The sequence below is a fragment of the Meriones unguiculatus genome, chromosome 9 (genome assembly GCF_030254825.1).
Source record: "Meriones unguiculatus strain TT.TT164.6M chromosome 9, Bangor_MerUng_6.1, whole genome shotgun sequence".
Classification (NCBI taxonomy): domain Eukaryota; kingdom Metazoa; phylum Chordata; class Mammalia; order Rodentia; family Muridae; genus Meriones; species Meriones unguiculatus.
In genome coordinates, this window is record NC_083357.1 from 53432428 (window position 1) to 53456860 (window position 24433).

The 24433-nt window shown below is 41.5% G+C and overlaps 2 gene segments (V, D, J or C); both read right to left on the reverse strand.

The window, feature by feature from the left end:
- Nucleotides 1-233: 233 nt before the first annotated feature.
- LOC132656464 (T-cell receptor alpha chain V region CTL-F3-like) lies at nucleotides 234-752 on the reverse strand. The segment is given in 2 exon segments: nucleotides 234-586; nucleotides 701-752. Coding segments are annotated over 2 exon segments (405 nt in total).
- Nucleotides 753-17298: 16546 nt separating this feature from the next.
- LOC132656231 (T cell receptor alpha variable 10-like) lies at nucleotides 17299-23796 on the reverse strand. The segment is given in 2 exon segments: nucleotides 17299-17678; nucleotides 23751-23796. Coding segments are annotated over 2 exon segments (426 nt in total).
- Between the last annotated feature and the right edge of the window lie 637 nt (nucleotides 23797-24433).

Sequence of the window (24433 nt, forward strand, 5' to 3'; positions counted from 1 at the left end):
ACTTCAGGACTTTTCTTGAGATGTTTGCTGTTAAGACTTCCGGTTAGGAAGAGAACTTTATTTCAAGGGATCACAGCCTGGGTTGTCTCTAGCACTGACTTCCATCCTGTCAGTCAGAATATCCACAGATCCTAGGTCTCTAGATATTTGACCTGAGACTTGTTGCTGTTTTTCAGGAAGCTGGTGAGCAGCACTTGGAGAAAGCACACAGCCTCCCTCACAGGGCAGCTTCCCTAGGCCTCCTGCACCTGTGGTTTGTGTGCAGCTTCCCCTGCAGTCTCCCTCACTGTGTCCCTCACAGCACAGTAGTACAAGGCAGAGTCTGACAGCTGCACTGAGGACATCTGCAGGTGGAAGGAGCTGCTGCTCTTGTGGAGAGTGGCGTGGAACCCTCGGTGCTCTGTCCTCTTGTTGTCTGTGGAGCTCCTCAGGAGTATCTGAGGGGCTTTGTTGAGATATTGCACATACCAGAAGAGGGAAGGACCTGAGGAAATAGTCTGATAAGTGCAGTTCAGCATCACAGGCATCCCTTCTGTGAGAGTGACCAAGCCTTCTGTCTGGGTCACTGAGTCTCCATTGCTACTTCCTAAAAAACAAACAAACAAGGAGGAATTACTGTTCTACGTGAGGAGGAAGGTTAAAGACTGCCATAGTTGTAAGACAAAGACATCATTAACACTCAGGGTAAAATGTAACTTACTGAGTATTAAGAGGAGCACAAGAACTGAGCAGGTGACAGGAAGCATGTTCATAGAAGAAATGACACTTGGTCCTTGAATGCACCAATCTCACAGGGCAAGTCTTCAGCAGACCTCGTCAAACTGCTCACTCATGGACAAGGACCTCTGTCTGTACAGGGTGTCTGTCATGTTAAGCCACCTGAAGGAGATGCTAACCACATCTGTAAAGGCAGCGCCCTCTGCTGATTTCCCTTGAAACCTCACCCTAAGGAGGCAGGCCTCAAGTCCCCAATGAAATCCTGAAATCACCAATGGTCCTGATCTGTATGTATCCTATGTTATTTAGTGTGATGGGTGCACATAAAAATACACACACACACACACACACACAAATATACCTCTGCAAATATTTATCTACTTTTTCTTACTGTAGTTCTTAGAGAATGTTATTCAATGAATTTTGATTATACTCATCTACGTTTCCACTCCTGATATATCCATCCACGCTTCCCTACCTACCCAGTTCTGTTCTTCTCCCCGCATTTAAAATAAAACACACCGAGTTTTATGTTACGGGTTGTGCTGCCCATATACTGTTAGCATCATGTCCTTCGGTAGAGGGTGGTCTATGCACCATGAGCTTCACCTTTAAAGAAAGTGGCATCTCTCTCCCAGTAGGCACAAAGTGCCATCAGCTCCTTGGCTCCTTCCCTCTCTGTGATGGAGTTTTCTGGCCTGATCCTTTGCTAGTCTTCTGTCTGCTGCCAGCCTCTGTGAGTTCATATGGGCAGCTGTCTTGCTGTGCCCAGAACACTGTTTCCTTGTGTTTGTCCACCACCTACGGCTCTTCTAGTCTTTCCACCTCCTCTTCCTCAATGACTGCTGAGGCTTGGGAGGAGGTCGTGGGATAGAGAGCCCCATCTTGGTGGCTGACATGTGGTCCCCCATCTTGGTGGCTGACGTGTGGTCCCCCATCTTGGTGGCTGACATGTGGTCCCCCATCTTGGTGGCTGACACATCGTCTCTTCTCTTCGTCAGCACAGTGGGTTCTTGCTCTTTGATATTCACCATGCGCTGCAACAAGGGGAGGATAATGAAAATATATTCCAATTGTTAAAATAGTTTAATTGCTTTTACATATTAAATTTTATATTCAATTCACTGTGACAACTACATTTTTGCTGAGTTAACATTGCAATTAATAACAGCACACACCTTATTAAAATAATATATTAATTTTGACATTATTGTTAATAAAGTTTAACATTTAACATTCACCTCTTTTAAATAAATTATTGGTTTTAATATTTTAATTTAATTTTTGATAAGCTGAATGGTATACCTCATTAGTTTATTAATTAAAATTGATTTATTATTCTGAATAATTAATTAAACCAACAACATTTATACTGAGGTAAGAATAGACAAATTATCAACTTAATTTTTTCTTTTCATAAAATTTAAATATTCTTTTTAAAATTTTATTTATTTTCAAATTAATTACAGTTTATTCACATTGTATCCCAGATGTAGCCCCCTCCCAATCTCACTCTTCCTCCCTCTTCTCCTCTCCCACCCCTCCTCCAGGCCACTGATAGTGGAGGTCCTCCTCCCCTTCCATCTGACACTAGCCATCAGGGCTGTCTACACTGTCTTCCTCTGTGGCCTGGTAAGGATGCCCCCACTCCTAAGGGACTTCATGAAACTGAAAAGCTTCCCTGAAACAAAAGACACTTTCATCATAACACAATGACAGCTACAGACTGGGAAAGGGTCTTCACCAACCGTATATCTGACAGAGGGCTAATATCCCAAATATATAAAGAAGTCAAGAAGTTAAACAGCAACAAACAAGTAATCCAATTAAAAAATGGGGTAGAGAGCTAAAAGGAGATTCTCAATAAAGGAATTGTGAATGGCAAAGAAACACTTAAAGAAATGCTCAAAATCCTTAGTCATCAGGGAAACACAAATCAAAACGACCTTGAGATTTTACCTTACACCCATCAGAATGGCTAAGATCAAAAACTCTACTGACAACACATTCTGAACAGGTTGTGGAGAAAGGGGAAACCTCCTCCATTTCTGGTGGGAATATAAACTTGTACAACCACTTTGGAAACCAATCTGGCACTTTCTCAGACAATTAGGAATAGTGCTACTTCAAGATCCAGCTATACCACTCCTGGGTATATATCCAAAAGATGCTCAAGTATACAACAAAGTCATTTGCTCAACCATGTTCATAGCAGCTTTATTGGTAATAGCCAGAAGCTGGAAACAACTCAGTTGTCCCTCAGTTGAGGAATGGATACAGAAATTGTGGTATACTTACACAATGGAATACTACTCAGCAATTAAAAACAAGGAAATCATGAAATTTGCATGCAAATGGTGGGATCTAGAAACAATCATCCTGAGTGAGATATCCCATAAGCAGAAAGACATATATGGTATATACTCACTGACATATAGTATAGGGTAATCATGCTAAAATCTGTACACCTAAAGAAACTAAGCAAGAAGGAGGACTCTGGATAAGATGATCAATCCTCACTCAGAAAGACTAAGGGCATGGACATTGGAAAAAGGAGAAAACAGGGCACAGAAAAAGAGCCTACCACAGAGGGCCTCCGAAAGACTCTACCCAGCAAAGTATCAAAGCAGATGCTGAGACTCATAGTCAAACTTTGGGCAGAGTGCAGGGAATCTTATATAAAAGGGGGAGATAGAAAGACCTGGAAGGGACAGAAGCTCCACAGGGAGAACAACAGAACCAAAAATCTGGGCCCAGGTGCCTTTTCTGAGACTGATACTCCAATCAAGAACCATTCATGGAGATAACCTAGAACCCCTGCGCAGATGTAGCCCATGGCAGCTCAGTCTCCAAGTGATTTCCCTAATACGGGGAGCAGGGACTGTCTTTGACATGAACTCAGTGGCTGGCTCTTTGATAAAATATTTTTTTTTAAGGATGGAGAAAACTGTCCTAAATTGTCTGAGGGAGTTGAAGCTAACTTTCTTATTTTGTGTTTTTAATGTCTACATTATACTTGGCACTTGCAAACTAGCAACTGGCAAATGCTGCCCTGGAAGGCCCGTGACACAGGATCTGGACACAGCCCCATGGTTTGAGGACAGGCAGCAGGTGCCAGTGGGGCAGTGTGTACTTGCTGCACAGAAGTACATAGCTGAGTCTCCAGGCTGAGTGTCTGTGATGTGCAGGGAGAAGTGTTTGGCCTTCTTATCCAGTAAAACTGTGAGTCTTTGGTTCTGCTTTCTGTCCACATTTGAACGAATGTCCATGAAGAACTGAGGACCTTTCCCAGGTTCTTGCTTATACCAAGAGAAATAGTCCGAGGCACTGTCTGTGTAAGTGCAGTTGATGACAGCGCTGGCTCCCTCCTGGACTCTCAGGATGGAAAGGTGCTGCTCCACCTGCTCTCCTTGGCTCATCCCTATGCAGAAAGATGGAGAGAAAGGAGAAAGGTTGTCAGGTCATCACATATCAGAAATCTCTTTTACTACAGTTACAGTAACTAGAGAAAACCTGAATAAAATATCGATTCCCCCTGATGTCTCAGAAATGCCCACTGGTTATTCTGTGACCCTAAAATATTAACTCACCATCCATCTGCAGCCACAGAAACATGAATAAAGTAGAAACACATGTCTTCATTGTTCTTCCCAATGAAATTGAAATCCAGTGTCAATCGTGACAACCAGCAGGTCAGCTACAGCTGCCAGGGTGTTGTTCTTTCTCAGTAACAATTCTAGTTCTGGAGTCTTCCCCTCAGCCACTGAGGAAAGGGCTTAGCTTCTGCACAGTCAGCACACAAGGAAATGAATTCTCTGCATCCTCCCCAGCAGTTGAGAATTACTGCCACCTTGTGTTTGAATCTCTAAACAGCAAAGAGTCTGGTTAAGTGTTCTCTGACCCTATGTGTCTCAGAGGCATAAAACACAATATGTCATATCACGTAGGTTCTAAAACTAAGAGAGAAAGAATAGTATTTGTACATACTAGTGAAGCTGTTTCTTTTCTTTACATGTAGTATAGGCTATGTATGATGCTTCATATACGAATGTATGTACATAAAATGTTCATATATAAATCTATGTATGTGGTGTATATATGGGTGTGTTTGTGAGTGTGTGTGTCTGTGTGTGTGTCACATTTGTTCTGTCTAGAACTGTTTTGACCTTTCCACTCTCACACTGCAGAATTCTTGGATCATTCATCAAGCATTCTCCCATTTCTTAGAGAAAAATGGTTATGTATGTAGTTGTCCTTGTGAATTACAGCACTCAAGAAAATGCTTTTTCAAGTCTCTTATGGGCTTTCAGTAGCAAGAAGACAGTGTTCTTTCTATTTCCGTGATTTCTTGTTGATAATATAACTACGATGTTTCTATGCTTGTATCTTGCATTCCATAGAAACCAGCCTGGAATCACAAATGCACATAGCTACTCTTAGAAAAGGTCTCATGAGTCATTTGGTCATGAGTGTGGCAACATCCATGTGGCTTATTCTCACAGCATCCAGTGTTGTCGACTGAATCACTGATAGAAAAGTAGTGTGGATCCCCTGGAGAATCTGCCAAGTACTGCAACAACCCAGCTTTCCTCCTTCCTCTGGCTCTTCCTGGCACCCCTTTGATTCTAGCCCATGTTCTTTCCTTTGTGTCTACTGCAAATATCTAAAAACACCATGTATCTGGAAATCTAGTATATGTGGGCTCATGAAGCACGTAGGCCAGAGTTACTGTCCTCTATTTCAGTTCCCTGGTACCATCCCCAGCCCTGTAACAGACCACTTGCAGGGGCCAATTCTTTCACTCTTCCTCTGTTCTCTGGGATTCAGCTGAACCTCTCTGCATTTCCTCTCCTCCCTCACCCATATTACTTTGTGTCAAATGCCAACAGAGACACTCCCCCTGGAACCCTGGAGGCCACACCTGTCTGGGAAATAGGTAGCCCATCCTCACTCACCCTCATGCCCTACAGTGAAATTTCCCCAGTTTCATCCCTACTCATGAGGCCAACCACTTGAATGGGACTGTCCTTCTCCGTTTCCGTATTTCAGGTACTGAATCAAGCCTTGCAGAAGACCCAGCTTGCCTCATTCTTATGAACCCTCTTAGCACTCTCTCTAATTAATCTCCTTTCCTTCATGCCATCCTCATATATATAAAAATAAACCTTTGGTAAGCATCAGAGGTAAGCTTCACCAACAGAGTACAAGACATGGAATCTCATTGAAGACAAGGTGGAAGAAATGGACAAATATCTCTGTCAAAGAAAATGTTAAATAAAAAAAAATAATCCTGGGAGAAAATATCCATGAAAGCTAGGGCATCATAATGAGATTGAATCTACAAATGATATAAATAAAGGAGAAGAAACCTGTCATTCCTGTTGGCAGAGGCCTGGACTGGAGCTGGGTACTGGAGCTCAGCTCTGGGACAGAGACAATGGGTTCCATTTCCCTCAAGGGAAGTTATAGCACCTTAGGATGAGGCATTAGTGTGCTAAGCCAGGGTGTGGAAAAGATATTTTGTTGAGTATTTTTGCATCAATGTTCATAAGGGAGATTCATTTGAAAATTTCTTTCTTTGTTGGGTCTTTGTGTGGTTAGGTATCAGGGTGACTGTGGCCTCATAGAATGAGTTTGGCAATGTTCCTTCTGCTACCATTTTGTGGAATAGTTTGAGGTGTATTAGTTTTAGTTCTTCTTTGAACATCCAGTAGAATTCTGTGCTAAAACCACAGAGAAATGACAAAACCAAGAGCTGGTTTTTGAGAAAATCAACAAGATAAACAAACTTTTTGCCAAACTAACTAAAAGACAGAGGGAGAGTATCCAAATTAATAAAATTAGGAATGTAAAGGATTGGATAAGACAACAGAAAATTCAAAGGTGACATCCAAAGAATTTTTAGATCATACTTTGAAAACCTGTGCTCTACTACATTGGAAAATCTAAATGAAATGTATGATTTTCTTGATAGATACCATGTACCACAGTTAAATAAAGTTCAGGTTAGGAATTTAAATAAACTATAACCTTTAAGGAAATAGAAGTTGTCATCAAAAGCCTCTCAACTGTAATTATTAAAGAGATTATTGCTACTATAGAGAATACCTGTCACTTTTCAGTCAGCCAAGAGAAATGGTGCCTGGAAGGTAAGATTCCCCAGAATATGGAAACAGAAGACTTTCACTTAAAGAAAAGGTTCTTGGGGAAACAGTCTCTTTGGCACTTTCTGGAAAGAGGTCATGATGAAAAGTGTTTTCCTTAGTTTACCCCTCTCACTGTGTTCCTCTCACTGCATGATAAAGGGGGCAGGCTACAGGGAAAGTTGGCAGCAGAAGTCAGTGTCATCTGCAAGGTGCTTGTTTTCAAGATATGAAGAATATACCAGCCCTGCATCAGCAAGACCTTCACTGAGGCTCAGAGGAAAGTGAAGGATGCCAGATGCTGTGTGGCAGAATCAGAGTCCCTGAAAGCCTTGAGAGGTCAATGAGTGACATGATGAGGGCGAAACCTGAGGTACAATAGGAACACTGGATGTTTGAGATTCCAGCAAGAGTAAATATCAGCTGAAAAAAGCTGCAGGATTTGAAAACTATAGTGCATGTGGGTGTTAGAAGCAAGGATAACTATATACTAGAAATAATTCCTCACAGGAATACTTACATTCAAATCATAACACTTCAGTAACCTGCTCAGTATAACACCTGATGAAACAGCACTTCCTGGAATTGGAAGAATACAAGATTCATCTTAGTGTTGGAAAGAACTATCTAGGCCTTGAGACTGCATATGAAGCCTTTACGGCTTTCAGTAGTACTGGGCAGTCCTTCATCATGATCTGCAGGGACCCAAGACTCCTTTTTCTGATGTCAGAGCTTGGGGAATCTTTTGTGTTTGTTAATCTGAATCCTTCATTTCAAGGGAAGAAATGCAAGATTACTACACTTCAAGGCATGTATGTAAGATTGCCCGGAACTGAACCTGGGTTTTTGTTTTGTTTTTAATCTAAGCAGATGGTATTTTTGCTTCAATCAAAGATGGTTTTAAAAGTCAGAAGTTTTGAAAGGGTTCATCTTTTTTATTGATAATGGGTGTTTCTTCATGAGAAAAGTACTGATTTCATCCATAAGTAGGGTTTGCAGGAAGCAGCTCTGAGAGTTTGCATTACAGTAACATGCATGTGGGCACTCCATCTGAGCACATAAGTAAGCAGTCAGGAAAGGAACAGGAAACTGCTTTGAGGAGAGGTCTGTGACTATCTGGTGGATGTGATCAGTTTCTTTTCTCTGCCAGCTAAAGTACAAGGCAGGGAAATTTTTGACTGCAAAACAAAGAAGGGAAAACACAGTATACAGAATCGACTGATGAATAAAAGCTAAACAAAGAAACAAACACACAACTGTGTGCATGAGCTTGCACACGTGCACACACACGGGGGGGGACAGCAACATAAAGAGGAAGAGAGAGAGAGAACGAAAGAGAGAGAGATAGAGGACAGAGAACACAGAGAGGACATTAAGGAACCCAAAATTCTCGTGTCTTCTCCAAGACTGGTGTTTGTAAGGGTCTTTAAGAGCTTTTCCTCCCCTCATTTAGGGTTGCTCAGTTTGAATAAACACAAGATGGATGATTGACGCACAGCTTTGACATAAGCATGTACTGATCAGGCCTAGAACTTGTTCAGGTCCAACAGCAGCAGGAGGCCAACTAATGGAGAAAAGCCTCACCAGGCCTCTGTATTATACTGCCAAGCTTTATCTCAGTTCAAGAGGCTGAAGAAAAAGCCAACCATTTTGGATTCCAACATTGTTGCTAAGTATATGGCACCTCTGATTACCTGTTTCCACAACAGTGAATCTATTTAACACTATTCCCTCTGAAAGAGTGGTGATTCTTAGTTGTCCACTAGTTCTCTCTCACTAGATTTATTAATCTTCTCAGGGAAGGGCTTCTATCTATGCACACCCTGTGCCTCTGCAGTGCAGCTATGGAAGTTTTGTGGCTGCAGTTATTGTCGACATGTCCAGTCTCTTAGATGCTTGGGGCATGGAAGAATCTTTTCCTTGTAGGTTGTTCACTGTTGAACAGAAACATGGGCTAGAGCTCAGAAATCAGCACATATATTTTCCAAGTTCATTTTCAAATTATCAAGAAGACCTGGCCTCATCAATGATGCAGCTTCTGAACTTAGATGTCCCTGTTTCCATTACTGATAGATTGAAATCACCAGCTGGTTGTAGGCTTACAGCCCCCATAACTCCCAGAGTTTATCCATGCTCCCCTTTATCACAGGGGATGTGGTTCTGATCCTCATTTGGAACTAGGTTCCAAAGAAAGAAGAGTTCCTGCTATGGAGTATGTATCTATTCTGTTTTCTAGAGCCCTTGGTTTTTAACCTAACCAGGCAGAGGAAAGATCAATCTACAAACAGACACACACACAGAGACACAGATACACACACACACACACACACACACACAACACACAAACAGTGGTAATTTCTTAAAACCATGGTTTAAGGGACAGAAGCACCACCATCCTGTCGTTTGTCATCTGGTGCTTGCCACCTCCACCTCATCCTGTCACTGGAACACACTGTGAGATGCCTGAATGTCAGCTAATTAAGAAGAAATTTCAAAGACATCCATTCTCTGACTTATCCTAGAACAGATTAAAAGGTAACAGTTTAATTCAATAGCATATGAATGCAAAAAGAATTATATATATATATATAGTTTTTTATTTGTTTTTACAGTGTAACATGACCAAAAGCCCCAGTGCCAGACACTCATATTCACCAAAGTGTAACCTGGAACAGGATCTGAGTTTGTGATCTTCTATCAGTGTAGGTAAGAGATGTGGGCTCTTGTATGTGTATGCAAAGTCAAAGCAATTTTTATTAAGAGAATTATAAAAAAAGAGGGAAATTAAGGAAAAGTAGAGAAACCTCAAAGAGAATACCATTTCAGAGAGGAAAAAGCTGTCTGTCTTCTTGTCTAAGGTTCTCATAAGGCTATGGAAGAGACTGGGCATGTGCAGATGTAATGATGTTGGGATTACTTAATCATCTGGGTGATCATTCTTCATGCATGTTTCAACTTGGGATATGGTCATATAATATTTAGGTACTACCTCTGACATGCACATTCTTGGATACCAACTTTGACTGCCTGACAGCAAGTCACTAGCTGCTGTTGACACTTCTGCATTTCATGTGTCTTTAGTGCTGTTAAATATATTAAGCTTTTTAGTCTCTTTGGTAATAAAAATAGCTGCGTGGGACAAGAGAATACTGTGAGACTTCAGAAAGGAAACTGAATTGGATCTGTACAAAATTCAACAAGGGGAAAACTGATGTTGGCAGGAGCAGAGATGGTGTTTACACCAGGAGCCCTGAGGAAATTCATAGAGGTGTGACCTGTTCTGAGACTCCATCTATGAACCAGCATTGATGATCTGATCCAAAGAAGACTCAAAGTGTATCTCCCAGCTGCAAGGAACCAATGAGACTGAGGTCAAACAAGAGCTAACAATTAGAATAGTGTTGTTCTCAAGCTTGGTCAAAAACGCTTTTTTTCCCCCAGTGGGTTAATGCAGAGATGCATAACTGTCCATGGTAATGAATGTGAGTATTGAGAACTCAAAACTAAATGGGGTATCTATATGAACCCCTCCACAGCCAGGAAAATACCACAGAAGGAGTTGGAAAACTGAAGCATTCCAACGATAGGGAGAACGCTCCAAGTGCTGAGAAAAGGAGATTGTGAGTGATCAGCTACAACTGAAACATCTCTACCAATTCCTTGTCACAACAAAGCCTAGGGAACATCTTGGAAGAAAAGTGGAAAAATGTAGAAGAGAGGAAGGAGAACTTCAAAATGTCCTCTGGACATGACGTGACTGTTGCACAACATGAATCCACAGGACCTGGTGGTTTCCTGCACCAGAAATGCACAAAACAAAAACAGCTAGAAATTCAAGTATGGAGAGCAACAGGACTCCTGAGGCCCCTCTTTTCTTACTGAGGAGATATTGGCAATTGATAGATGGTGGGTGAGGAGAGTCATCTTTCTTTAGGAAGGTGGACACTTGTAGGTTCCCATGCAACAGTGGATGATCCCACACCCATAAGCATATGCCACCACTAATTAGATTCAGTGGGTTACAAAAAAAAAAAAGAAGAAGGAATAGGGGACATGAAGCTTAGGGCACTATGTGTTCCAGATGAGGTGTTTTCATAAAGTAAATACTTTCAAAATCAAGCATGCTCGAGCTCAGATCTTCCTGTACATATCATGTTTGTGTGCAGGCTGCAGGTGCCTGGGGAGCACTGTGTGCTCGCTGCACAGAGGTAGACAGCAGAGTCACTGGGCTGGGAGTCTCTGATGTGCAGGGCAACATTCAGGCTGGCTTTATTGAGGTGAGCTGTGAATCTGCCTTCTTCCTTGTCACCATTGGAGAAGATGGACACCAGCAACTCGAGGCCTTTCCCGGAAAGCTGTCTGTACCACCTGAAGTTGTTGGAAGCACTATCACTGAAAGTGCAGTTGAGAGAGGCCATGGCTCCCCCTGGGACACTGAGGGATTCTGGGTTCTGCTGCACCTTCTGCTGGCTGCTCACCCCTGTGCAGAAAGACAAAGTCAGGCAAACAGGAATGGAGGCATGGGGATGCTAACACTGTAGAATGCTGACACTTGTCCATGGGACTCCCACCCTTTAAATAAAGACTTAAAACATTGGTGTTTCTACCATTATCCTAGAGTAATAACTGAAACAACTTCACACACCACAATTTATATACAAAGGAAATGTCCAAACTCACAGTTAAACTGAAGCCACAGGAACACCAGCAAAAAGCTCAAGGATTTCATCACTCTCTCTTCCCTTCTTCACTGAGGATTCAGATTTTAAACCCCCCCCCCCCAAATTGGTCTCACATTTCTAATGTTTCTTCTTCAGGAAACATCAAGATACAGTTCCACCAAGTAGAGAAAAAAAGCACTTTTCACCACCTTTTGTTTTCATCATCAAACCCCTCCCCTCCTTCATTACCTCTTTTCTCCTCCCCTTTTCTCCACAAATTTCTCACTCAAAACCACTTGAGAGTTTTCCCCAGTCTTTGAGAAGAGGCTGCCATCTTGTGGATACTGACAGTGACCAAAGAATTGCTAAAAATAAACCTTTCTTAAGTGAGTTTCTAAAAGTAAAAATCTGCCATCTTAGTTAAACACAAAGTTAGGAGACATTTGCTCCAAGTCAGTGTGCAGGAACATGCATGTTTTCACATATTTCAAGTTAAGTTTGAAATACATCCTGTTACCTCAAGCACCCACTTTCTTGTGTTTAATGGTCTGCACTTTTTCTGTCCCCAACTCTGAGTGAGGTTCTTGTAGATCAGGAGTCTTTACACTGCACAGCTGCTTTCTGGGCCAGACTGCACACCTGTATAAAACACTTCACCTTTGACTTTTGGAATAATGTCATCTAATTAAAGGAATTCTGGAAAAACTATAAATGGGTAAAAGTATCACTTACTAAAAACACTTCCTTCTTAAAATCTAAGGAACACATTTTTTGAAGCAGGGTCTGTTATGGTAGTTTGAATTAGAATGCCTCTCTTAGGCTCATATATTTCTGTTTGTTCACTAGTTGGTGGAATGTTTGGGAAGAATTAAGAAGTGTGGCCTTCTTGGAGGAGGTATGTTACTGCTGATGGGTTTAGAGGTTTCAAAACCCTAAGCCACTTCCAGTTAGCCCTTTCTCTCTGTCCTCCATTTGTGGACCAGGTTGAAAGCTCTCAACTACTGATCCAGCACTATGCCTGCCTGCAATTCTACCTGCTGTGATGATTATAGACTTACCCTGTGAACTGTAAGCCCCCATTAAACTCTTTCTTCTATAAGTTATCTTGATCATTGTGTCTCATCATAGTGGTAGAAAATTAAGACAGGGTGTGGTGGTGGTATAAAGGAAAATGCCCACCATAGGCTCATGGGGAGTGGCACTACTAGGAAGTGTGGCCTTTTAGAGAAAGTGTGTCACTCAAGGTGGGCTTTGAGGTTTCAAGTGCTCAAGCCAGGCCCAGGTACTCTTTTTATCTGCTGCCTGCAGAACTCTCAGCTCTTTCTCCACCAATATGTCTGCAAGCATGCTGTCATGTTTCCTGACAGGCTGACAATGGACTAAATTTTTGAACTGTAATGTAGACACAATAAAATGCTTTCCTTTATTAGAGCTGCCACAGTCATAGCACTTCTTCACAGCAACACAAACCCTAACTAAGACTTAAAGTCTCTCTTTGTAGTACTGGGTGGCCCAGAACCCACTGCATAAATCAAGCTGTCCTACGAATGCTTTTCATTTTCTATAATAATTGTATTTATTTATTTTAATTATCTTTATTTTAAATTAAAATACGACTTTTAATAAAGTCCAGATTTCCTTACAATACAGCATTGTATTCTGCATTAATGACAAACCTGTGTCCAACTAATGAGCCAGAACTATCTGATGTGTATAGCAGCAGCCAAGAAACCCATGCTAAAATCCTTTTCCCCATGAACTCCTTGCTCTTTTAAAACATAAGAAAGAGAGTTCTTAATAAAATGAGTGACAAAAGAGGCATAGCAACAGCATAAAAAAAAACACCCATCATGCCTTAGAAAATGTCTGAAAATTCAATATAAAGCCTTAAAGACAAAGTGCAGCCAGCACTGAACAGTAAGGGCATATCTCAGAATATTTGAGGGAAGAAAGAAAGAAAGAAAGAAAGAAAGAAAGAAAGAAAGAAAGAAGGAAGGAAGGAAGGAAGGAAGGAAGGAAGGAAGGAAGGAAGGAAGGAAGGAAGGAAGGGGAAAAAAAAGAAAATTGACACATCTATTCCCAACAGTCTATAGTCTCCATGATTTCCCTTAATGAGAGTGCACAAGAGATGGACAATCTAGTTCTGATTTACCTTAGAAAGTCTCAGTATTTCCTTTATAAGTGAATTTACCAAGTACACAGTCACAAATGGGCAGTATTTTTCTCTTTTATATCTTTAGATATCTCATCCCACCATCGTCAGGCTGACACAGTTTCATAGGAAAAATTACTGAACTTGCTAACTCTCCTGTGTTGGGCATTCTCTGGATCAGCTTTATAGACTGTTCTTTCCTCAACAATGCCATTCTAGAGAAGCTCAGGGCAGGTGGCATTGCCACTGTCCTCTGGGTTGGTACTGAGCTTCATGGACTTGCACCTTTTTACCTTCCATCAAGTTTGAGATTTGTGGTCAAGGTTTGTTCAACTATTCCTCCTTCTCAGTCTTCCTCCTAGGATAATTGTATTGATGTATTTACATAAGAAAATGTTCTGTGGGTCTCAGATTCTATCCATTTTCTCTCTCTCTCTCTCTCTGTCTCTCTCTGTCTCTCTCTCTCTGTGTGTGTGTGTGTGTCTGTGTGATTCCTCCTTTTCAGATTGGGTCATATCAATTGACCTTCAATTTTAAGAATCCTTTATTTTGTGTGATAAAAATGTTGTTTACTCATTCTAGTGCATTTTTAAAGTATTTCCCTCCACAAAGTGACTCCTCTGCCTTGGTAGAATCCTTGGTTACAGGAAATACACTCAGTTTCTTTGGGTTGCTCCTTCAGAGAGACACCTGAAAGGCCTAGGCAATCAAGCACTGTTCTTTGATAAGAAATTTCACTTTGATAATAGCAAACCACTGCATAGGCCCTATATAGTTTAAGGACTGTCAGAGCCAGCGAAGGGGGAGGGAATATAAGGAGAGACACAGAAAATGCTAAAGAACTTTAAAGACTATTTGAGGAGTGCTGTAGAAACCTAATACAGTAGAAGCTTCATAAAATGTATACATATATGAAGTTGATCTAAATTAAATTGCCAAATAATGGGGGAGACAGAGTCCCAACTGGACATCACTTGTCCACAATGAAGCTTCCATTACTGTGATTGGGTTATATCTAATTGAGTTGTTGACCAAAGAGGTCCCATGAGATTCCCCAAACAACCCAAGCTGTTGTCAGGACTATACGCTGCTCTCCACAAACTAATGGCAAGGCCCCATTGCTGAAGACATCATTTACACAATTCATTTATCATGTAAACTCGAGCTGGTGCCTATACAGAGCTTTTGCCTCTATGTTCTAGCATCTTTGATATAGAAAAATATTCTGCACACTACCAAAAGACAAATGTAAGCACCAACTCAGCTACAAGCCCTTTGATCTTCAATGGTGCCTTGTGTGCAAGATGTACTAAGGAAATGGTGGCAAAGGTTGTGGCAGTAACCGATCAATATCGGGACTAAGGCCCACTCCATGATATGGAGCTCCTACCTGACACTGCTTGAGTGACCAAGAAACTAATAGTAGATATCGTAGGGACCTAGGGCAAAAGAAAATACTATTATTCTTTAAAAATGTAACAATTAAATTATTTTTAATGACATTCTCCCAAACTCATAGATCAGTGTCTTGCTTAGCCATCAGCAGATGGGAACAAATACAGAGACTAACAGACAGATGTTATACAGAAAGTGAGAGACCTTGGAACCTTCAGCCATAAATGAGATATCTTCATCAAATCTCTTCACTCATCTTCTTAGAGTTTAAGGAAGCCTGCTTAAGAGAAAGCAGGAAGAATATAAGTGCCAGAAGGGATGGAGGACACCAAGAAAACAAAGCCCTCTAAATCAACATGATCAAAGCTCATATGAATTCAGAGAGACTGAGGCAGAATGCATAGTCTTGCACACATCGGTTTCAGGTCCTTTGGATATATACATATAAATATGGCTTCCAGGTTAGAGAGTATATGGGATTCCTGGATGTATGAACAAGTGGGTCTGTTCTTTTGTGCCTTTTCTTAGGCTTTTTCCTTTGAATTGTTTGTTTTGTCCAGCTCCAAAATGTTAGTTCTGTTTTGTTTTGTTTATTATCTTTTAGAACTCTGATTTTTTTTTTTTTTGAGATATGTTTTCTCTGTGTACTCTTGGCAGTCCTAGACTCATTTTGTACACCAGGCCGGCCTTGAACTCACTGAGATCTGCTTGCCTCTGCCTCCCTGAGTTCTGGACTACAGGTATATGCCACTGTACCTAGCTCTTGGTTGTTTTCTAATGAGAGAGAGAAATATGTTAGATCCAGATGAGAGCAGAGACACGAGAAAATGGAAGGAGTAGAGGTCATGGCTACTGTATTCAATATATATTTTGTGAGAAAAAAATCTATTTTCAATAAAAGGAAACATAAAGAAACCTGGAGCAGAAATAAGAAAATACAACTTTCAATTACTTTTATTGTTAGTTCTTGTGCAGTCAGATTTTATCTGCTTTTTGGCTACTATTGATGGGTCAGCTGCCCTAGTAACAGGATTTTCTTAACATGAGAGCATCTGGCTGAAGGCAACATGATTTTCATGAGACTTTAGTGAGTATGCAAACGAGAGAGAGAGAGAGAGAGAGAGAGAGAGAGAAAGTGCCTACTCACTGTTCCAATTTGTTTTCTTATGCATGACAGGATAAGGTTGTGAAACAAACAAACAAAAAGCCAGAAAGTTCACCAGTCTATCATCCCTCAAGTCAAAAGCTCCAGAGTGTGTCTGGCCCTTCTTTGTTCCTCTGAAGACTTCTTGTGTTTATTGGAAATAGTTGTTATCGATTTGGAGAGTGTTTTCAAAATTTCAGTCAATATATTGATTATGCTTTTACTCTACAACAATTCCTCCTAGATTCTATCCATCTTCCTACCTATCCAAATTTATGTCTTCTCACTCTCACTCTCTTTCTCTATCTCTCTCTCTCTCTGGCTCACTTGCTCATTTGGGCTCACTCTTGCTCTCATGGTCTCTCTCTCATAAGCCATAAATAAACCCAAAACAACAAAAATAAAAACAAACAAACAAAAAAAAACAAGACAAAACCTGCCAAAACAAAGAGCTCCTCACAGACATGTTTTTTAAAAAACAAAATAAAAATAAACAACAGCAACAAAAACCATGGAGTTCATTCTATGTTGACCAACTTCTCCTTATTATGGGAAAATGGTGTGTGGTTGGTCTACTCAGTGAGAAATCTACTGCAAAAAAAAAAAGTTTTTTCTTTCCCAGCAGGTATCCATTTCAAATAGCTTCATTATTATGAGTAGGACCAACTATCCTACCCCTATTCTTTCTATCAGTTCTGGGACCCTGTCTGGTTTGAACCTATGCAGGTCTAGTGTATGGTACCATTTCTAAATGTGTAACTTTGGTGCAACCCTTTTATCTGGGGCACAAGATGTGGCACTGCCTGCCCTCTGTGCAGAGATGCATGGCTCAGGCTCCCAAATTATTTTTCTTGACATTCTTGGCTTCCTAGCTGTTCTTTGACCTCTGTGCTTAACTGAAAGGCTAAAGTTTTTCCATCTCCCCACCTCATGGTAACTCCCAGGATATTCTGCTTTCCTATGCTGTTGTCTTTCTCTCAAAAATCTATTAAAAAATCCTCAAGCTTGCTTTTCAGTCTATTTTAAAGTTGTCTTTATAATGATACTAATAACCCCAAAAGCGAAATTCAGTTCCCCAATACAGTGTTAGAAAGACTTCTCTATCACCTCTGCCTCCCTGAAGCCTCCAAGGAGCAGGTTTTGGTGCTGGCTGTAAGTACCTGGGGAGCATGGTGCACCCACCACACAGATGTAGGAGGCCGTGTCTTCCAGCAGGGAGGCTGTGATATGCAGGGTGCTGTGCTTAGCATCTGCATCCAGAATTGCTGAGTACCTTCCATTTGACCTTTTGTTCTCTGCGTAAGTCATCATTGCCAGAGACACAGGACCTCTGCCTGTGTCTTGTTTGTACCACCTTAAGTTGTTAAAGGGGCTCACACTGTAGTTGCACTGAAGGACACAGCTCTCTCCCTCAAGTACGACCAAGGACTCAGGACTCTGCTCCACTTGGGTCTTGCCAGCCACCCCTGTTCAGAAAACAGTGTGAAGTTCCAGACATCGATCATCCACACTTAGCACTTGTAGTTAGCATCTTTCCTTAACATAGACAAGCATCTCAGGTTAGCTAGAAATAGGTCGATTTTCTTTCCTCCTTTCACCCCAAGGTATTTAATCTTTCCCCCAAATCCTACGAAATGTTCTTTGCCCCTGGCTAACACCTCCACTCACTTACGCTGAAAATACAGCCACAAAAGCACCCAGCAGGCACGCAGGTGCTTCTCCATTTTTACTGCAGAAGTGTGCTCCAAAGCTGCTGCCTCATTTCCTCAGCTCTTTCCTGTACTTTAAATGAGAACTCTCAAGAAGTATTACCAGCCAATCAGAGACCCGATGCTCACATCAGCTCCTGGAGACAGGACCAATGCCAACACTGCCATCTCGCGGTCAGCGCTATAGTTGCTCAAAACCTTAGAGTAAGCATTTTGTGGTTGCTTTTTACTGGTGATGTGATGCAGAATGTAAATTCTTATGGATGTATAGAAACCACAGTAGAGTGTCCATGCGACTGTATTTCAGGACCTTAGTTCAACTCTGGCTCTACATAAGACAGTTAATATCTACTTTCCTTCTCTGAAAGTAGATGCCTAAGGACTTCTGAAAGTTTGAATAGAAATGATTCACAGTAGGAGCTAATGATCATGACTAGCCTGAACTAGGCCCTCACCTAAAATGTAAATTCCTTTATAATGTGACATTTCCTCCGTTCTATTTGCAACTATGTCACCCGTTTCAAAAAAAAATGTGTTTTGTCAAAAACGGGTACATTAAAATTCTGTTTAAAAATATTTCTATTTGTGCTCTTTGATCACCTCCCCCTCAGGGGGAAGCATCCTTACCAGGCCACAGAAGATGACAATGCAGCCACTGTGATCTGATGTGATCTGATAGAGTAAGATCAGAAGGAAGGAGAGGAGGACCTCCCCTATCAATGGACTTGGGGAGGGGCATGCGTGAAGAAAGGGGAAGGAGGGGCTTATGGGAGGACACAGTGAATAAAGTGTAATTAAGAAAATAAATTAAATTTTAAAAAGAGTAGTACTTACATTGTTCACTTAAAGGTTGTTTAAACAAAGAGGCTGAGTACATTGTAGGATATCAGGCTAAGTCAGATAGACTTCAATTTGTATTATTTACCTGCTGTGAGGTACAGCCAAGTTCAAGTCCCTTAAAATACGAGATGTTTTCATAAAAATGTAAAAAAAAATATTTGTATTAATTCTTTGACAATTTCATGTTTGTATACAAAGTATTTCTGAACGAATGTTAAATCCTCTAGTAATGATAGGCTTTTAAATCATTCATTATTATTTAAAAAATACTTTTCAAGACCTATATTACTCAAGTTGGTCACAAAAGCTAAGGATCAGCAATTCTGTGCTCAGGAATTACACACCAACAGAGAAATAGTTGAGCATCTGACACAAATCCTGACAGGTGGAATATGCTGAAGGGTGTGAAAATTCCTTTCTTAAAGTTTCTTATTTCTCAGTGAAATTTGGAACTCCACTGATAGGGGAGGTCCTCCTCTCCTTCCTTCTGATCTTACTCTATCAGAACATATCAGAAGTGGCTGCATTGTCATCTTCTGTGGCCTGGTAAAAATGCTACCCCCTCAGGGGGAGGTGGTCAAAGAGCACAAATACAAAATGTAAAAATTGTTTAGATATTTAAGATTAACTGTATATTAGAACTAATAATTCATAGAGAAGAAGAAAGCAAAAAAAAATGCCTGAAAATCAAAACTAGAATACATCTTTCATACAGGACAAGACAGGTTTTGAGAAGAGAATTATGAGAAGTAAAGACAATGTGATCACTAGTTTTTCTGGCAGCATAGCCAGGCCACAGTACCCAGACAATTAATCTAACACTCGGCTAAATCTCACTGTGAAATAGGTGGGTCTCATGTGATCCTTTGGAGGATTTAAGAAAAATGCTAGTGATTCACACCTTTAATCTCAACACTTGGGAGGCAGAGGAGGCCAGATCTCTGTGAGTTTGAGGCCAGCCTGGTCTACAAAGAGAGTTCCATGACAGCCAAGGCTATAGAAAGAAAACCTGTCTCAAATTAAAATTATGGAAAAAGAAAAGAAAAGAGAGAGAGAGAGAGAGAGAGAGAGAGAGCAGTTTCCCTCAACAGAAGACATTCTCTTGGCTTGTGAAGGTGACCTGTCTTCCGCACAATGAGTGTCTCCTTCATCTCTTCATGCTGCAGCACCTGAGTCCCTGCTTTTCCTTCTTCTCCTTGAGAATTAGGTGAAGCATGTTTGCTAGGGTTACTTTCCCCTAGCAAAGACTCTTATAATGGGGACACAGAGCCATCTTCTGTAGCCAGGCAAGGCCTCAAGTGGAGGGACTTAGAGACCAGCCTAGTCACAAAGCCTTAGACCTACAGTTTGTCCTTTCTGCAGAGTGTTCTGGGAGTAGAGCCTGGCAGAATCTTCATGAAAGGGACCAGAGAGACTGCATCCAGCAACTGCTGGGAGCAGATACAGAATCCCACAGCCAAACATTAGGCTGAGCCTCTGGAGTCTTGTGGAGGAGGGAGAGTGGGAGAGGAAGGATTGGAGGAACCAGAGGGGTCAGCCCACAGAATCAACTGACTCATGGGCTGACCCAGGGGACTCATGGGTGCTTGCCGGGATCAGGAAGCCAGGAGGGGTCTGCTCTCTCTCCTCTGTGTATATGTTATGGCTGAGTAGCTTGGTGTTCTTGTAGGATTCCTAACAATAGGAGATGAGGCTGCCGCTGACTCTTTTGCCTACTTGTGGGACCATTTTCCTACTGGGTAGCGTTATCCAGCCTTGATGTGATTATAAATTTCTGGTTTGTTTGTTTTTGTTTTGTTTGGTTTGGTTTGGTTTGGTTTGGTTAGAAGAATTTTTTTTATTTTTATTTGTTATTAGTTACATTTTATTAACTCTGTATTCCAGCTGTATCCTGCTCCCTCATTCCCTCCCAAGCCCTTCCTCCCTCCCTCATCTCCTCCCTGTCTCTTTCCAAGTCCATTGATTCTGAACCTGTTTTATCAGGTATCTTCAGGACTGGCTGCAAAGTCCTCCTCTGAGACCTAGCAGGACTGCTCCTCACTTGGAGGATGGGGAGGTCAAAGAGCCTGCTATACCACTCCTAGGCATATATTCAAAATTTGCTCAAGTACACAACAAGGACATTTGCTCGACCATGTTTGTAGCAGCTTTATTTGTAATAGCCAGAACCTGGAAACAACCCAGATGTCCATCAATGGAGGAATGGATACAGAAATTGTTGTATTTTTACACAATGGAATACTATTCAGCAATCAAAAAGGAGGAAATCATGAAATTTGCAGGCAAATGGTGGGATCTAGAAAAGATCATTCTGAGTGAGGTATCCCAGAAGAAGAAAGACACAGATGGTATATACTCAGTCATAGTCCTATAAGATATGACAAACATAATGAAATCTATACACCTAAAGAAGATAAACAAGAAAGAGGACCCAGGGTAAGATGATCAATCCTCACTTAGAAAGACAAATGGGAGTTGCATTGGATGTAGGAGAAAACAAGTAACAGGACAGGAGCCTACTGCAGAGGGCCCCTGAAAGACACGGCCTAGCAGTGTATCAAAGCAGATACTAAGAGGCATAATCAAACCTTTAGCAGAGTGCAGGGAATCATATGAAAGAAGGGGGAAGTTTCTATGGCATGGAAAGGATAGGACCTTCACAAGGACCAAATATATCTGGGCACAGGGGTCTATTCTGAGACTGACACTCCACCAAGGACCATGTATGGATATAACCTAGAACCTCTGCTCAGATGAAGTCTGTGGTAGCTCAGTAACCAATTGGTTTCCGATAGTAATGGGAACAGGGACTATTTCTGACAGGAAATTTCGGGTCTTATTGTAAGTTGTATTATCGTGTTTGGTTGTTGTCTCTGGGAGGCTTGTTATTTTCTGAGGAGAAACAGAGGGCTGATGGTTCAGGGAGAGTGGGTGTGGGGGTAGGGACAGAGACTGGTGGGAGGAGGGGAAATTGCAGTTGGGATTTATATGTGAGAGAAAAAGAAAGAATTCCACAGTGCTTTGCTAGGGAATCATTGCCATTTTCTGCTACACTAACTCCAGTATCGTCAGTGTAGCATATCAATAGATTGTGCTACAAGACAGAAGACACATTTCCTAAGGGAATCAGCTTCCTGGAAGTCCCTAGCAAGAACCCTAACATGGCCATCTAAGCCAAAAGACATGTTCTAAGTCCCACACTTGCTTGATGCAGGATTAAATTGATGAGTTTTTGCTGTTTCTCTATGATTCTTGAAACAGTACAATTAATTATTCAAGGAAACATTTCTAAAAGATCACGAAAAAGCTTTAGCAAATAAGAGTAGAAGGAAAATAAAATTTTAGGAGAGGTTATAAATCAGATTCAGCATCAGGAATTGCTTGTGGAAAAACCAAACTTTGTAGGAAATAAAGGGCCAAGAGTTTTAGGGTTTTCTAAAGAAAATATTTAATCAGGTTCTGTTAGGATAAATGCTCTGAATATTCCCACTGCAGTAAAACTATTTCAAAACCATTACCAAACACAGATGTTTATGATAAGGCAAAAGGAAGATAGGCAAACATAGAAGGTCAGAGAGTTTTGTTACTATAAGTTTTACAGACAGGCTAGCTCAAGCAGCTTATCACTAAGGAAAGATTGTAAATCCTTAGCAAGAGAAACATGAGGAATTCCCCACAGTGCTTAACTCTAGTGGGGGTTGTAAATCTTTAGCCAACTTGGTTCGGAGGGCAATGATAGCCCCTGGCCTTCCACTCACTAATTAGTAGCAGTAAACTGCATAAACACCACTAGTTCTATGTTTGCTCTGCTTAAGAGGCTGTTAGGCCAAGATTTTTTGTAGACACTGCTTCCACCAGGTTACTCTTTCAGTTGAAATGTAAACTTTGTATCGTTGGTAAAAAGTCTGAATGCTCCAGAAAATATGTCAACTTTAAGGTTCTTCTTTGTAAGATTACTATAAAAGTGTTGGCTTGACTTCAGTAAAGGGCAGAAGATCCAAACCAACTACCTGGTGTGGTCTGTGTCATTTTGCCTATCTGTGCCTTCCTGATATCTGAATTCTCTGATTCTCCCAAGAATGCGGGGCACAAGACAGGGCCAGTCTGTGGCAATTTTCTGCCACCTTTCTTCCAGACTCTGTTAGGTCACATTATGTAAACATCACTTTCTCCGGCACATTTGATTACCTGAAGACAGATAAGGTTTAAAATGTGGCTCACTGGTAGACCACTTCTCTGGCATGCGCGGGGCTCTGGGTTTAATCCCCAGTGCTGAGAGAACATGGCTTAAATGAGTTACAGCCATGACCCCGGAGCCGTCTTCATTCTACTGACTTGTGAAGTTAATGCGGCCTGGCATGCGGACATTTCTGTGATTTTCACCAGCAGAGACATGGAAGGCCTCACAGGGACGGCTGTGCTGAAGTCAGTGATTTCAGAGGCAGGTGCACAGCAGCCAGGCCACCTGTTTCCTCTCGGTTTGTGCTCAGCTCCCCCGGCAGTGTCTGCCAGTGTGTCATCCAGAGCACAGTAGTACACAGCCGAGTCTGACTCTTGCACCGAGGCTTTCTGCAAGTGGAACGAGGTGGTTCCTTTATCATATGTGGCTTCAAACCCTCTGCTGCTTCCCTTCTCGCCAGCTGTGATGACTTTCAGGAGGAGCTGGGGGCCTTCTCCAGGATATAGGACATACCAGAAAAGAACAGGGAACGTTATGCTTGTGGTTGAATACGTGCAATTTATTGTCAGGAACTTGCCTTCTGAGATGGTCACTTGGCCTCCTGTTTGAGTCACAGAGTCTCCGTGGGTCCTTCCTAGAGTGCAAGGAAGGGAGAGAAAAGGAGAGAGAGAGAGAGAGAGAGAGAGAGAGAGAGAGAGAGAGAGAGAGAGAGAGAGAGAGAGAGAGAGAGCTCTCAGCGTCCCCTTGAGAATAATGTTCTTAAGTAAATTCCAGCTAAAGACTTTGCTGTTTAAAGTCACTTTACTTACCTAGTATGAGAATCAGCACAGCCACGAAGCCTGGAGAAAAGTCCATCTTTACTGTCATCTAGAAAACGGTCTTGATGTTTAGCATGATGAGGTGTTAACTCAGAGAAACTATGAGTTGATTTAGTTATAAATGACACAGAAATGAGCCTGTGTTAGGAGACTGCGCCCCCTGCTGTACAGAAACTGAACTGAGGATGGATGTTAACCTGATCCTCTCCCTGACTTTGTTAATGATGCAGATATCAGTCTTTCCACCCTTTACATTTAAGCAAAGCTATTACGCCCTACATCAGCCATAGGAGAGCATCTCAAGGTTCTTTTACTTAAGATCGAGGCTGGACCCTTGAACATAGGCCTTTATATGTCCATGCATCTATTGTGAGTCAGCCGGCAACCCACAGAAATCCCATGAAAATGCTTCTGGTTAAAACCACAGAAAACAGTAAGAAGTCAACTCAAGATGGAGAATTCTCTCCATCAGAACGCTTTCCAACCTCTAAGGCAGAGATTGACATGTGCAAGAGGGCAATTTGTATTTGAGAAAGGAAATACCAATGAGGAAGAGCTGGTTTGGGGAGCAGAGTCATTACTTGAACAGCCATAAAAACAATAATATTTTAAGACTGTCATCTTTCCATAGAAGTTTTCCTCACTCCATAATCTATATACAAGTTCTACTGATA